This window comes from Scyliorhinus torazame, chromosome 10 (genome assembly GCF_047496885.1).
Source record: "Scyliorhinus torazame isolate Kashiwa2021f chromosome 10, sScyTor2.1, whole genome shotgun sequence".
NCBI lineage: Eukaryota > Metazoa > Chordata > Chondrichthyes > Carcharhiniformes > Scyliorhinidae > Scyliorhinus > Scyliorhinus torazame.
Window position 1 is genome coordinate 262261701 of NC_092716.1, and position 14039 is coordinate 262275739.

General features: G+C 44.7%; 1 protein-coding gene across 3 annotated transcripts in view; it reads left to right on the forward strand.

Annotated features, from left to right (window-relative positions):
• cttn (cortactin) overlaps positions 1 to 13643 on the forward strand; it is an 89709-nt gene extending 76066 nt beyond the window's left edge. For 2 of the 3 annotated variants that reach the window (XM_072466752.1, XM_072466754.1), the window contains 6 exons: positions 1054 to 1123; positions 1427 to 1575; positions 6134 to 6358; positions 11867 to 12029; positions 12239 to 12310; positions 12878 to 13643. In XM_072466752.1, the coding sequence (XP_072322853.1) occupies positions 1054 to 1123; positions 1427 to 1575; positions 6134 to 6358; positions 11867 to 12029; positions 12239 to 12310; positions 12878 to 13014 (816 nt within the window). In that variant the 3' untranslated portion in view covers positions 13015 to 13643. The remainder of the gene's footprint in view (positions 1 to 1053; positions 1124 to 1426; positions 1576 to 6133; positions 6359 to 11866; positions 12030 to 12238; positions 12311 to 12877) is intronic. The other variant, XM_072466753.1, reaches the window with a different exon arrangement.
• Positions 13644 to 14039: the final 396 nt, after the last annotated feature.

Here is a 14039-nt window from a genome sequence, read left to right on the forward strand (position 1 = left end):
CCTTGCCCCGGGTCACTTACCGTGTGGAGTTTGCACATTCTCCCCGTGTCTACGTGGGTCTCACCACCCCCACAACCCAAAAGATGTGCAGGGTAGGTGGATTGGCCACGTGAACTTTCCCCTTAATTGAAAACAGAATAACTGAATACTCTAAATCTACAAAAAAAAGATTCTTGCTCACGTTACCCCTTCATTTCTTGCCCAATACTTTAAATCCGTGTCCCCTAGTCCTTAAGCCGTTAGCTTTTCTTGTCGACCTTACCCAAGCCTGTAATTCAAATCCCCGTCCTTTGAAGCATTCAGGAAATAAAAACTCCTGATATTTTATTTTATAATTCCCCTGTGAAGTGAGCTGCTTCTAATGTTAAAGTTGCATTTAAAAGTTGTTATTTTCCTTGAATGCCCATGGCACAATCAGAAGTGATTAGCAAAACAAAAGGAGGCATTTCCATATTTGTACTTGAAAGTCATCAATAGTAGATTTAATGTATGTCGATCTTCTCCTCCCATTTCTTTCATTTCACTTTTGCTTTTTCCCCTGATCCCTAGCTGTCTGGACTTTGAAACAGTGACCAGAATTCTGGAAAATAGCGACCGCAACACGCACTTTTATTGTCCAATGGGAACTCTTGGAAACTGCTTTAATGTATCTGTTTCTTTGGAAGGTGGGCTCATCCCCGTAGAGCTGAAAATCCTGTTTCTTAGACTTCCAATACATGCTTTCATGTTTGTTCCTGAGTTGTCTTCTCAGCCTTTGCCAGGAAACTGTTCAGAGCGTTGTGATGAATGTTGCCCTCTGTAACAAGGCAACAGTTTTCTGTTTGACATCCGAGTCTGCTAACATTTATACTAAATATGCATTAATTTTATGTCTGCTATAAATTAACGAGTTAAGCTTTTTCCAACGGAGAGCCTCAAACAAGATGCCTTGCAAACAGTATTAAAAAACTGCCTAGCTGACGCACAGCAGGGGAGAGAATGTCATGGAGAAGGCAGCAATAATAGACTGGTATTGTGGAAAGCTGTTCCTAATGCCAAACTTCCTGATTACAGAGTGCAGCATCCTTTGATGATATTGATAGGTTGGCACCAGCTTATCAGAAAACCAAGCCGGTGGAAGCTGGTACGTATGACCTTCAAGGAGTATTACAATTTTGTTCAACCATTTTGTGTGGTCTGCTCGTGATGTTACCCTTGTCTACCAGTCCCCTCGAGTTACTAAATTTCCTTTACACTGACTGTGGAGAAGCTTACCTCTCCAGCTTGTGTGGTACGTGACTGATTTTCAGTATAACGATTAATTTTATTTTTAAACCTTTGGAACTTGCTGTGCTGTGCCAATTCCTTGCTGTGGCTTGGCACTCTGGGAGAGAGGTTTCCACAACTTCATGACTTTTTGTTTTAGTCCAGTGTTTTCATTTTGCAGCCAGTGGGAGTGCAAGCAGCATCCGCTCCAAGTTTGAGAACATTGCCAAAGCGAAAGAGGAGGAGGATAGAAAGAAGGCTGAAGAGGAGAGAGCTCGCCGCCGCGCTAGCGAGAAGCTAGAGCAGGAGGAAGCCAAGAGGAAATTGGAGGTGGGTGGAGAATCGTCAATGCTAAAGGCATTGCCTTTCTAAGCTCCAATCTAGCATAAACTTACAATTTAGGGTGTGCTATTGTAAGCCTTATTGTTGATGCAGGAGTGGCACTTGATCGATGACTCTGATGTTCCAGCATTCTAAAATCCCCAGGAGTGTCTCAAACTCGGGGCTGTTTGCCAACTCTTCCTGTTTGTGAACTCACTGTTCAATGAGTAGCGTTTCTCTACTCTGGCGCATTCACTCTTTATTGGACGGCAGTCCCTTCCGCAGAGAGGCGGGTTTCTCTGCCAGTGGAGCTGGGAGTGGAATGTGTCCCAGGCTACAGTGAGTTTCAGGGAGGTGGTCGATAGGTGAAGCATCGCGGGGCCACGTTTGGTGGCTTGCGTTTTGGTGCCTCGCGCTTGTTGCCGCTTTTGGTCGCACTTTGAACGTCCACCTGCTTGTGAACCTAAATGGTTTTTGACTGGTATTTAAAACAAAGACTTGTATTTACATCACACTTTTCACAGCCATAGAACGCTCCAAAGCACTTTGCAATAAGTGAAGTATTTTTGAAGAAATGTCAGAAACATCGCAGCCAGTTTACACACAGCAAGTCCCCACAAGTAGCAATGAGACAGTGACCAGATCACCTTCGATGGTGATGATTGAGGGACAAATATTGACGATGTTCTTCAAATAGGACTAAGAAAATAAGTTCTCCCCGTGTCTGTGTGGGTTTCCTCCGGGTGCTCCGGTTTCCTCCCACAGTCCAAGGATGTGCAGGTTAGGTGGATTGGCCATGCTAAATTGCCCTTAGTATCCAAAATTGCCCTTAGTGTTGTGTGGGGTTACTGGGTTATGGGGATAGGGTGGAGGTGTTGACCTTGGGTAGGGTGCTCTTTCCAAGAGCCGGTGCAGACTCAATGGGTCGAATGGCCTCCTTCTGCACTGTAAATTCTATGATCTATGAAAAGGTTTACCAGGATGTTGCCTGGTATGGAGGGTATTAGCTATGAGGAGAGATTGAATAAACGGGGAATGTTCTCCCGAGAGAGACGGAGGCTGAGGGGTGACCTGATAGAAGTTTATAAAATTATTAGGGGTACAGATACGGTGAACAGTTGCAGGCTTTTTCCCAGGGTGGAAATGACAATTACAAGGGGGCACAGGTTCAAGGTGAGGGGGGGAAAAGTTCAGTGGAGATGTGCGGGGAAGTTATTTACTTCGAGGGTGGTGGTGCCCTGGAATGCACGGCCAAGTGAGGCGATTGAGGCAGATACGTTAGCGACCTTTAAGACTTATCTGGATAGGCACATGAACAGACTGGGTACAGGACACATGATCGGTGCAGGATTGGAGGGCCGAAGGGCCTGTTCCTGTGCTGTATTGTTCTTTGTTCTTTGCGCTGGGCTTCACTGGAACATTGCAGCAGGCCACAGATACGTGGACATGAGAGCAGGTCGGTGAGTTGAAATGGCAGCGACAGGAAGGTCCGGTCCTGTCTGCACCACTCCAATCCATGTGGTGTAGGTGCACCTACAGTGCTGTTAGGGAGGGGTGTTTGCTGGATTTTGACCCATGGGCAATGAGGAATGGTGGTGTAATTCCCAGCCTGGATGCTGTGTGTGACTTGGAAAGAAATCTGTTCCCATCCGCCATCTGCCCTCTGGACAGCAGAGGCCGAGGGATTGGAAGTTTCAGTGGCCTGTTGTGTTAGCTGGTATAGCACAGACCCCTAATGTGCCGAGTGTCACTGATTATGTGGAATATAGAACAGCGTCTCCTTTTATTCTTTTGTTCTTCTCCGCTTTCCTTCGAGACACCTGCTTGTTCTGACGTATGGAAAGGATCCTGTGGCACTACTTCCAGCCAATGTTCCTTAAACCATCATCGATAACCGATATTCTCTAGAGCATCAAAGGCTGATAAGGTTCAGGTTTCTAGGAATTTGAAGTAAATCGATATGCGGGAAAGAGCAAATTCTTTTACCACGAGTGGGGACATGACCTGAGTCAGGCTATCCAGGAGAGAAGTTTGCAAAAATTTCACTACACAAAGGATGTGGAGCCAATTTGGGGGGGGGGGGGGGATGGAGTCGAGACACAGACCCGCCAGGATATCTCTGAATGGCTATGATGTGGAGATGCCGGCGTTGGACTGGGGTGAGCACAGTACGAAGTCTTACAACACCAGGTTAAAGTCCAACAGGTTTGTTTCAAATCACTAGCTTTCAGATTACTGCTTCCTCAGGTGAATGGCAGAAGAGGGTTGGGGGTCAGAATGGCGTCCTGCTGTTCACGGGTTCTTACTGGCTGACCCCTCCTCCTGTTCGCTGTTCATGGCATATTGCTGTCTGTGGAGCACCTGGAATGTGAAAGATGCCGCATAAGTGTTCGTGCTTGAGCCACATAATAGTGATGTAATATCAAACGGATTAACATTGCTTTTTTAATATTCACATTTAGCTGTTTCATTGGAATACATTCAGTTAATTGAAAAAACATTGGGCAGCTAATTTCAGGAATAGGGTGGGACGGGGAGCTAGATGCTGCAGTTTGCTTGATCAAACAGTCAAGTTCCAAGAGAAGATGACGCAACGGCTGCAACGACGGTCTTCAATGAATGTTCACTAAATTGTTAGAAAGTAACTGGTTCATTTCTCAGGTCAAAAGAACATCGCCATTTTCAGGGATTATGGTCCCTGACACGTTAACAAGATGCTGCTGAAGAAATGCACTGATGGAGATATTAGGAAAATTGTGTCCAGAAATGAGATTGAAGATGGAGCAGGAAACTTAGGGGTTAAAGAGACTGAGGAAACAAAACTGCTAGCACGGAATCAGAGGGATATACCTACACCTGGCGGAGTTACATTGTCCCAGTCAGATTTAAACTGCTTAGTGGGAATACACGGGATGCCCCAGATCCATTGTCCTTCGGGACACTCCTGTCTAACCAGCCATTAGGCCATTACAGAGTCTAATGCCCTTGTGTCCGCCAATGGGAGGTTAGTTGCATATCAATAGCATGGCTCTGTTTTGTGTAAATGGGTGAGGGCAATCAAACAGCCAAAATAACGATGATAAGTTCAAGTCTGGCAACCCTTTGTTTGAGGGGCTGAGGGAAGCTTAGGAAGAGAGCATCTTGTTTTGAACAAGTACAGGAGAATGCTTTGGAAATTGACCGAGGAGATGTCATGAAAGTTGCCAGCAAGGCAGGGTTTGGAAAAGGGTTCTGAACGAATTTCCCAACAGAAGAAAAAATTGATTTGTAAATGCAAGGATTGCCTTTGCCTGTCTGTGTAAGTGGCATGAGAGCTGCGTGTTGTGTTAAAGTGCTGTTTAATGGGAATTATTGTGTTAAGGTTAAGAAACTACATGTGATCTGCAATTGTTAGGGTTGAAGTTTAAAAGGTTAAATATTGTTTCCTTTTGTTTTAATAAAGTTTGTTTATAAAATTACCAGCCCTATTTCTTATATTGTCACTCCGGGAAGAAATCGATCTTTCCTCGCCGCCTTAAAAACTTAAACAAGTTGCGGCTGTGGTCTAGTCTTTTGGCCACTGTTGAGGCTAGGCGTCTGAAACACTGACCCAATCATCCACGTAGTGCTAGAGGTAGAATATTGGTGCATTGTAACTGTAGGCCGCCCTCTGATCAATAGGTTATTACTTTTGAAAGTATATTGTCAAATGTGTGCAAAGTAAAGTGTCACAAATAATAAATCGATGAACAGTCAGCTAACCTGATATCGGTAACCGGGCAGAGAATGTGGGGGAAACCCAGCAGGTCTGACAGCATCTGTAGGAAGAGAGAAAACGAGAATTAATGTTTTGGGTTCGTTTGACTCTTCTTCAGAAGCAGAGGGAGAAATGTGTTGGATGTTAAACTGCACCTGGGAAAGATTGAAGGAGAAAGGTCACAGACTAAAGTTGTTGAACTCAGTATTGAGTCCCAAGCGCTGTAACGTGGCTATTCGGAATATATTGGTAGTGTTGCTAAGGGAGCCATGTACGGTCGGATGCCTGCTGATTTCATCTTGTAGCAGTGCCATCTGAGCATTTACACCCTGAACAGAGTGACAGACTCTCACTTTAATGTCCTACCCAAACGGACGGCATCTCTGACGATGCAGCGATCTTGCAGCAGCTCTCTGAAGTGTCACCCTCCAGTAAAATGCATGGCGAATATCGAGCCCACAACCCCCTGACTGGGGAATGTGTGTTGCCAAAGGAGCCAGGCTGCAAATTTAGTTTTGGAATATTTGCAGGTTGGTTCTGAAATGGAGGTTATCCAAATACCTCCTGATGAGTGAGGTCTAGATTGTAGCTTAACCCGAGTTGAAGATGTCATCAGTATGTGACGGAGGATTCCAGATCTAAATCAGAAAGCAAAATGAATCACTCACGAGAACTTTGCCAACTTAAAAAGGGGAGAGAAAGGGGACATATTGGGCTTGATATCCTGATTTTTTGTTTAATGCTGTTCGTAAGCCAAATAAGTTCATGTTGTGGTGAATTCCAGGCATCGTGGGTTCTTATTAATACAAAACATTTTTTATTTTGGGGAAGCAGGAACAAGACATGGCAAAGAAACAAGCTGCTGTCTCCACGCCAGCTCACGAGCCTGCTGCAGTGCGAGAACCTGCTCCAGTTCGCCAACCCGTTCCAGTTCGTGAACCCGCTCCAGTTCGTGAACCCGCTCCTGCTCCAGTTCACGAACCTGCTGCTGCCCCAGTTCGTGAACCTGCTCCAACACCTGTTAACGAACAGAGATCTCCTAGCCCAGTTTATGAGGTAAGTTGTGTTTTGACGTTCAACTAATAGTCGGGGGGGGGGGGGGCAGTAACTTCTAAATTTAAACTAATTTCTGACTAATCATTGCTATCGGTTGATTCAGGGTAATTCCGGGATTGCAGCAGTTTGAGATGATATCTCACCGGCACCTTCTCCAGGGCAATTAGGGATGGGCAAGAAATGCTGGCTTATTCAGAAACGCCTGCATTCCATGAATGAATTTTTAAAAACTCAATTCTATTTTTAAAAACAAAATTGACTGACTGAGTACACCTGGGAGGTAACTAAAATCTCCTGACGTTGAACCCCCTCGGGACAACCTCCACCCGGGGCCCCGACAACGCCTTGAAAACCAGTTATGAAACTATTGTAATGCTGATCGGTGTCCGGTGACCTTGGGCCTATTGTCGTCGGATGTGCCTCGATTCACGAATGATGTCCACTCAGGACTGCGGAATTCTGCCCGGGGTCGCCTTGTGATTGAACCGTCTAACACTCGTGCTGCAGATCTTTGGGGACATGGGACAGGAGGCCCCACTTGGTAGTGGGGTCCAGAGCTCTGGTTTTGTTTATCATTTCACGTTTCTCTGCTGCTGCCCGGCCTTCGTGGGATTCGAAGGATGATGCCGCTCGACGGACAAACTATTGTCACCCTGAACCATTGGTATTAAGCTCAATGCCGACCAGCTTCAAGGAGAATGTCAGCGTTTTTGAAGGATGTCCTCCCCCTGGAATGTTGGTGAATGGCAGAGGAGCAATCGTCTGGCCATCTGGACAGCATGTTGAGCCCATCAAAGTAATTTTGCAGAGGTTTTTGTGGAGCTGACTTCAGGAAGGACACTAGTGTTTGTTCGACAAGAGCACATGAAATAGGAGCAGGGAGAGAGTTGCTCTGCCATTCGGTACGATCATGGCTGATCTTTGACCTCACTTTTTCCTGCCCGCTCCCCAAATCCCTCAATTACCTGGGAGACCAAAAACCTGCCTGTCCCAGCGTTAAATACATTCAACAATGGAGCATCCATAATCCCCTGCGGTAGAGAATTCCAAAGATTCACAAACATTTGCGTGAAGTAATTTCTCCTCATCTCAGTCCCAATTCGACCCTTTCCTGAAACTGTGACCCAGTGTTTTACATTCTCTAACCAGCGGAAATATCCGATCCAGCCCCTCGAGAATTTTGGAGGTTTCAATGAGATGGCCTCTTGTCCTTCTAAGCTCCAGAGATTATACCTCATTTTATCCAGCGTTCATCATGGGCCAACCCCCTAATCCACGGGAGGAATTTATTGAAACTTTGCTGTCCTTCCTCCAACACAAGTAAAGCCTTTCTAATGTGTGGAGGTCAGAATTAGACATGGTATTCCAGATGTGGCCTCCAAAAAAACATGTGGCAGGTTGGAGCAAGACTCCTGTATTTGTGTACTCCAATCCCCTTGTAATAATGGCCAACATGTCATTTGCCTTTCTAATTATTGCTGCACCTGCATGCTAACTTTGTGTTTCTTACATGAAAATATCCAAGTTACACGCATTTAAAATATATTCTGCTTTTCTCTTCTTATGACCAAAGTGAATAACTTCACATTTTCCCACACCATACTCCATCTGTCAACTTGTTTCCCACTCACTTAATCTGCCTTTATCTCTTTGCAGCCTTTGTGTCCTCCCCACAGCTTACTTTCCGCTACACTTGGTATCATTGGCAAACTTTGATGCGTTGCTCTCTATATCTTCATCTAAGTCATGAATATAAATTGTAAATAGCTGAGGCCCTGACGCTTGCGACACTCCAATGTTCACTTTCTGCCAACTTGAAAAGCCCTGATAATGCCCACTCTCTGTTTCCTGCCTGTTAACTAATCCTTTATCCATACTAATGTATTACCTCCATTCCATGAGCTCTTATCTTGCTTCTTCACCATTTTGTATCCCCCTTGTTGAATCATAGAGTCATAGAATTTACAGTGCCGAAGGAGGCCATTCAGCCCATCGAGTCTGCACCAGCCCTTGGAAAGAGCACCCTACTTAAGCCCCACACGTCCAGCCTATCCCCGTAACCCAACCTAACCTGTTTGGACACTAAGGGCAATTTAGCATGGCGAATCCCCCTAACCTGCACCTCTTTGGACTGTGGGAGGAAACCGGAGCACCAGGAGGAAACCCACGCACACACGGGGATATGTGCAGACTCCACACAGACAGTGACCCAAGCCAGGAATCAAACCCAGGACCCTGGAGCTGTGAAGCAACTGTGCTAACCACTATCCTACCGTGCTGCCCACAATGCCTTTTGGAAATCCAATGATGCTACATCTACTTGATCCCTTGTATCTTCCCCACTTGTTCCGCCCTCAAAAAGCTCTAATAAATTTGTCAAATAGAATTTGTCTTCCATCAAGCCAAATTGACTTGTTCTAATCATGCTTTTGAAGTGCTTTGTTCAGGCTTCTTTGACAACAGATTTCAGTATTTTCCCAACAACTGATGTTAGGCTACCTGACCTGAAGTTTCATTTTTCTCTCGTTCTCTTTCTCGCTTGCGCTCACTTGATGACTCCAGAGGTTTCTGCTCTCAAAGTAGTTGATGCTAAAACTTTGAATATATTCAAGAGGCGGCTGGATATAGCACTTGGGGAGAATGGGATCAAAGGCTATGGGGGAGAAAGCAGGATTAGGTTATTGAGTTGGATGATCAGCCATGATGGTGATGAATGGCGGAGCAGGCTCGAAGGGCCAAAAGGCCTCCTCCTGCTTCTATCTTCTATGTATCTATGTATCAAACATTCTTTGCCGTAATTTGCTTTCCTTCACTGTGATTCATTGTAGAACAGAATATAGTGGTTCAGGAAGTGCAGAACCTCTCTTTGTGATTGGGAGCAGCAGTCTCCTGAGGAATAGTGAGGTGGCAAAATGAGAATAGAGATGGTTAACAATTTAAATTGTCAGATTAGAGCTGTGAATGGAAGTAATTAACAGGGGACTCCAGCAGTACCTCGGTGGGCCAGGTCTAAGGGTTTTAAATGGAGCACACTAGCCGGTTTAAACAATGTTCCTCATTGCCATGATTCTTGTGAATGAAGATCACAAAGTCTGGCCCACTGTTATAAAATAAACACTAAAATCAACCAGTTTGCACTGAGTCTGCGCTGTACTTCAGACCCTCTCGTGGGTTGGGTAATCCATATTATTGGAGGACCATAAGATTTCGAGCCCAATGGATGTACTTAAGTTTTTTAATTTGCATATCCAGCCAATGTATGATCAGATTGGCAGGTATTATAAGTCTGTGTGGAGTTGCACGTTCCCCCCGTGTATGCATGGGTTTGCTCTGGTTTCCTCCCATAGTCCAAAGATGTGCAGGTTAGGTGGTTTGGCCATGATCAATGTGTGGGGTTACGGGGTTAGGGTGGGGGTGTGGGCCTAGGTAGAGTGCTCTCTTGGTGTCAGTGCAGACCCGATGGCTGAATGGCCTCCTGCACTGTAGCGATTCTGTGAAGTTCCCGGACCTGTCCAGCACAGGGTTTGGGTGCATTTTGTTCCTTTCGTGCGACCTAATATTCAAAGTCCAGAATTCACAGTTCAATCGTGAGGAAACCAGCGGCAACTCAAACAGAGGCAAGTATCTCGAACGGCCATTATGCTGCGCCACCCAAAAGACGTTTCTTACTTTCTGCCTTCTGATCTAATAGCCCTTTTACAAAAAAGCTAATCGACCCCAGTAAAAGGTCACTTTAGAAGTCTAATGTCCGCTGACACCTTTTTTGGTTCCCAGTGCCCTTAGAATGTGACCACTCTACTGGGACTTACTCATTCCAGTGTTCTTTTGCCAACCAATAAGAATTGACCATGCTTCAGCACAGGGTGGCACCTTCCTTCAGCAGCCATTTCTGTGCCAGAAAGTGGCCAAAGGGGTTGACAGGGTAAATGCGGAGGTCATAGAACTAGGATCCTAATCTTGGGATAAGGGGTCAACCATAACATAGAAAATAGGAGCAGGACGAGTCCATTCAGCCCTTCAAGTCTGCTCCGCCATTCATCACGATCATGGCTGATCATCCAATTCAGTAGCCTAATCCCGCTTTCCCCCCATATCCTTTGGTCCCTTTGCCCTAAGTACTATATCTAACTGCTTCTTGAAAACATGCAATGTTTTGGTCACAGCTACTTCCTGTGGTAACGAATTCCACAGGCCGACCACTCTCTGGGTGAAGGAATTTCTCCCCATCTCTGTCCTAAATGTTCTACCCCATATCCTCAGATTGCGACCCCTGGTTCTCGGCACGCCCACCTTTGGGAACACCCTTCTTGCAGCTATCTTGTCCAGCCCTGTTGGAATTTTATAGGTTTCTATGAGATCCCCCCCTCATTCTTCTGAACTCCAGCGAATACAATCCTAACTGACTCAATCTCTCCTCATATTGTCCAAATCACACTGAAGGATCATTGCATCCTCCTCACAGTTTACCCACCCACCCAACTTGGTGTCACCTGCAAATTTGGAGATATTACATTTTGTTGCCTCATCTAAATCATATATATTGTGAATAGCTGGGGTCCCAGCACCAATCCCTGCGGTATCCCACTAGTCACTGCCTGCCAATTTGAAAAAGACCCATTCATTCCTACTCTTCTTTCTTGTCTGCCAACCGGTATGAAGGCCAACATTCCATTCATCTTCTTTACCGCCTGCTGTACCAGCATGCTTACCTTCAGGGACTGGTATACGAGGACACCGAAGTCTCATTACTCATTCCCCTCTCCTAATTTATGGCCATTCAGATAACCGCCTGCCAACTTATTTTTGTTTATAGTCATTCAGTGCTGAGGTAAGAAATTTCTTCACTCAAGAGGATTAAGAATCTTTGAAATTCTCTACCCCAGAGAACTATGGGTGCTGAGTTATTGAGTATATTCAAGATTGAATGGGCTCAAGGTAAATGGATGAAAGTAGACCACCATATTCATAAGGCCATTGGAGCGATAGATTGTAAAGGCTTTCTCTAGACCCAGTCACTGGACAATGACAAAATGGGCAGTTTTGTATGTTCTTGTCTAACTGTTCTGACCCTGTTTTCCCTCGAGATTTACCAAGTGAGACTTCCCTGGTGTGGCATGAAGGGCGTGCTTCAATCAAAGAATAAATACTGGAGCAGATTAGGGGTTGCTAACTCTGGTAAACCTATTTCTAGAAGCTTCCCTAACCCATGGCTTCCTCCCGTGTCAGAGCAGCCTTTTTTCTCCATTAAATTCTCCAATACTTTTATAATTAAAAGAAAAATTGAAAAATACACATTTGTTGATACTCTGATATTTCTCCCTGGTTATTCATGGCAGTGTTCAGCTGATGAATCCTCAGACTCCAGGGCAATCAGGAAGGGTCGAAGATCTCCTGATTAGATGGGTGATTATCTATAACCATGAACAGCAATTGTGTACTGAAAGCAATAGGAAGGATTGAATGTGGGATACTGGTTGAAGGAAGTTTCAAATATTCCCAATTTTGTAGGAGCCACCAGTGCTTGAAGTGGAAAATCACCAAGAGAGCCAATATTCAGGTATCTATGAAGCAGAGCCCAGCTACGGCACGGAGGAGGCACACCATCAGGAAGCGAAGTATGAACCAGAAGCAGTTTACCAGATGCCTGAGGAAAGTCAAGATTACCAAAGAGGTAATGGCTAAAATGCAGCTGAACATATTGCTATTTTGTGGTCAGCTACTTGGAAGGCAATGGTTAAAACTGTAAGTGATGTTCCATTGGAAAGCTTTCTGTTTTAACAGAAAGGTGAATCTGTTTAGTAGCAGGTCTTTTTTTCAAAAGTGTTTGAACAGATTTTTACTGAAACCGCTTGCCATTTAGTCCTGCACCTTCCTTTCCAGATGAACCCACTTACGCAGAATATGGGAATGAGTACGGAATCACAGCGGTGGCTTTGTATGACTACCAGGCTGGTAAGTGTAGGGTTACTGTAAACTTTGGTCTTGGCCTTCAGTAGCTTCCCTCAATGAAGCCCAAATTGTGTTACTGGAACCATTCTTTAAAGCAATCCCAATGTACTGCGTACAGTTCTGGCCTCCAGAGAGGAGGAATGGAGACAGTGGAGAAAGAGCACAAAATAATACCAGAACAGCGAGGTTATAACAATCTCCATTGACTAGGACATTTTTATTCTCTCAAGAAACGAGAAGGCCGAGGGATGAAGGGATTTGATAGGGTAGATATAGAAAAGATGTTTCCACTCGTGACAAAATTCAAAAGTAGGGAAGATAAATATTGGACAGTCCTTAAAAAAAAAAAACTCCAATAGGAATTGAGGAGAAAGTGCTAACATAAAGATTGGTTGAGGCGAATGGCTTAAATGCTTTTAAGGGAAGGCCAGGTATTAAACAGTGGAGAGAAAGATGAAGTATGGGGGGTGAGGCTGTGAATTTGAGTTGATGGTCTGTTTCTGTGTTGTAAACGGAATATAACTCGAAGGACTGCTTTTGTGTAAAATGCACCGCAAATACATTTTTCAGGTGGCGATGACGAAATTTCATTTGATCCCGATGACACTATTACCAACATAGAAATGATTGACGAAGGATGGTGGCGAGGGGAGTGCCGAGGAAGATACGGCCTCTTTCCAGCTAACTACGTGGAAGTGAGACAGTGAAATGCTCACGGCTACTGGTTCAAACTGAACGGCGCAATTCCAGTTTAATACAGCATGAATTGTGTTCCGTACCGGGAATAAAGTTTTCTTTCTCCCTTGTGAGTTGCAATTATACATTGCATAATATCCAATCTCCAGACGCACCGGGGAAAAGAGCTTCAAGTTGATGTTTGACATGCCCCATGGAAAAGGAGTGTGTTGGTGTGCTTTCGTATATAAATTAAAAATGCACTTTCTCATTGAAGAGAACCCCTGGCAGTTTGAACCAATGTGACAGTTGTGTGTGGGAAGGTTGATTAACTCTTAAGGGTGGGTGCTTCCTACAAAATAAGACCAATCACTTCTTGTTGACCAAGTTAAACTTTTAACTGAAATGGAACTGGTTGTAGTTCATTACCCAGTCTAATCCTTTAGTCTCCGCCATCTGGTTAGTTGGAATAACTGATACTTTGGCCGCCTACTAATGGTAAAATCAATTAATGCATTTCTGTTTTAGTTATTTTTCCCTCCAATACTCAATATTCTGCTTGAAACTATATTTGCTGAATCATGAATGGGTTTGGGTTTTGATAATAAAAGTTGCGTTTTTCAGTACTTTGTTAATCAAGCATTAAACTGGTTTTATTGCACTACCCTCTAGATCTGCCGTTATTGCTCATTTGTGAGCGACCTTCATTTTGAATTAATTATACCGGAATTCGCCTGATGCCAGTTAAGCCCCAAAGCAGAATATTTATTAGCTTTCATCAACCTGATTTTAATTTAACTAATGCACTATGCTCTTGTCCTTGTTTTTGTGTGCAGAACAAAGAACAGTACAGCACAGGAATAGGCCCTTCGGCCCTCCAAGCCTGTATCCCTCAATACCCATCTTACCCATGTGTTTGTCGAGATGCCTTTTGAACGCCATTAATGTAAAGGCATCTGCTTCCACACCCTCCCCTGGCAACGCGTTCCAGGCACTCACCACCCTTTTAGATTCTGGTGCAACAATTCAGCTCCCACGCGGAAATCTGCTGGTGTTA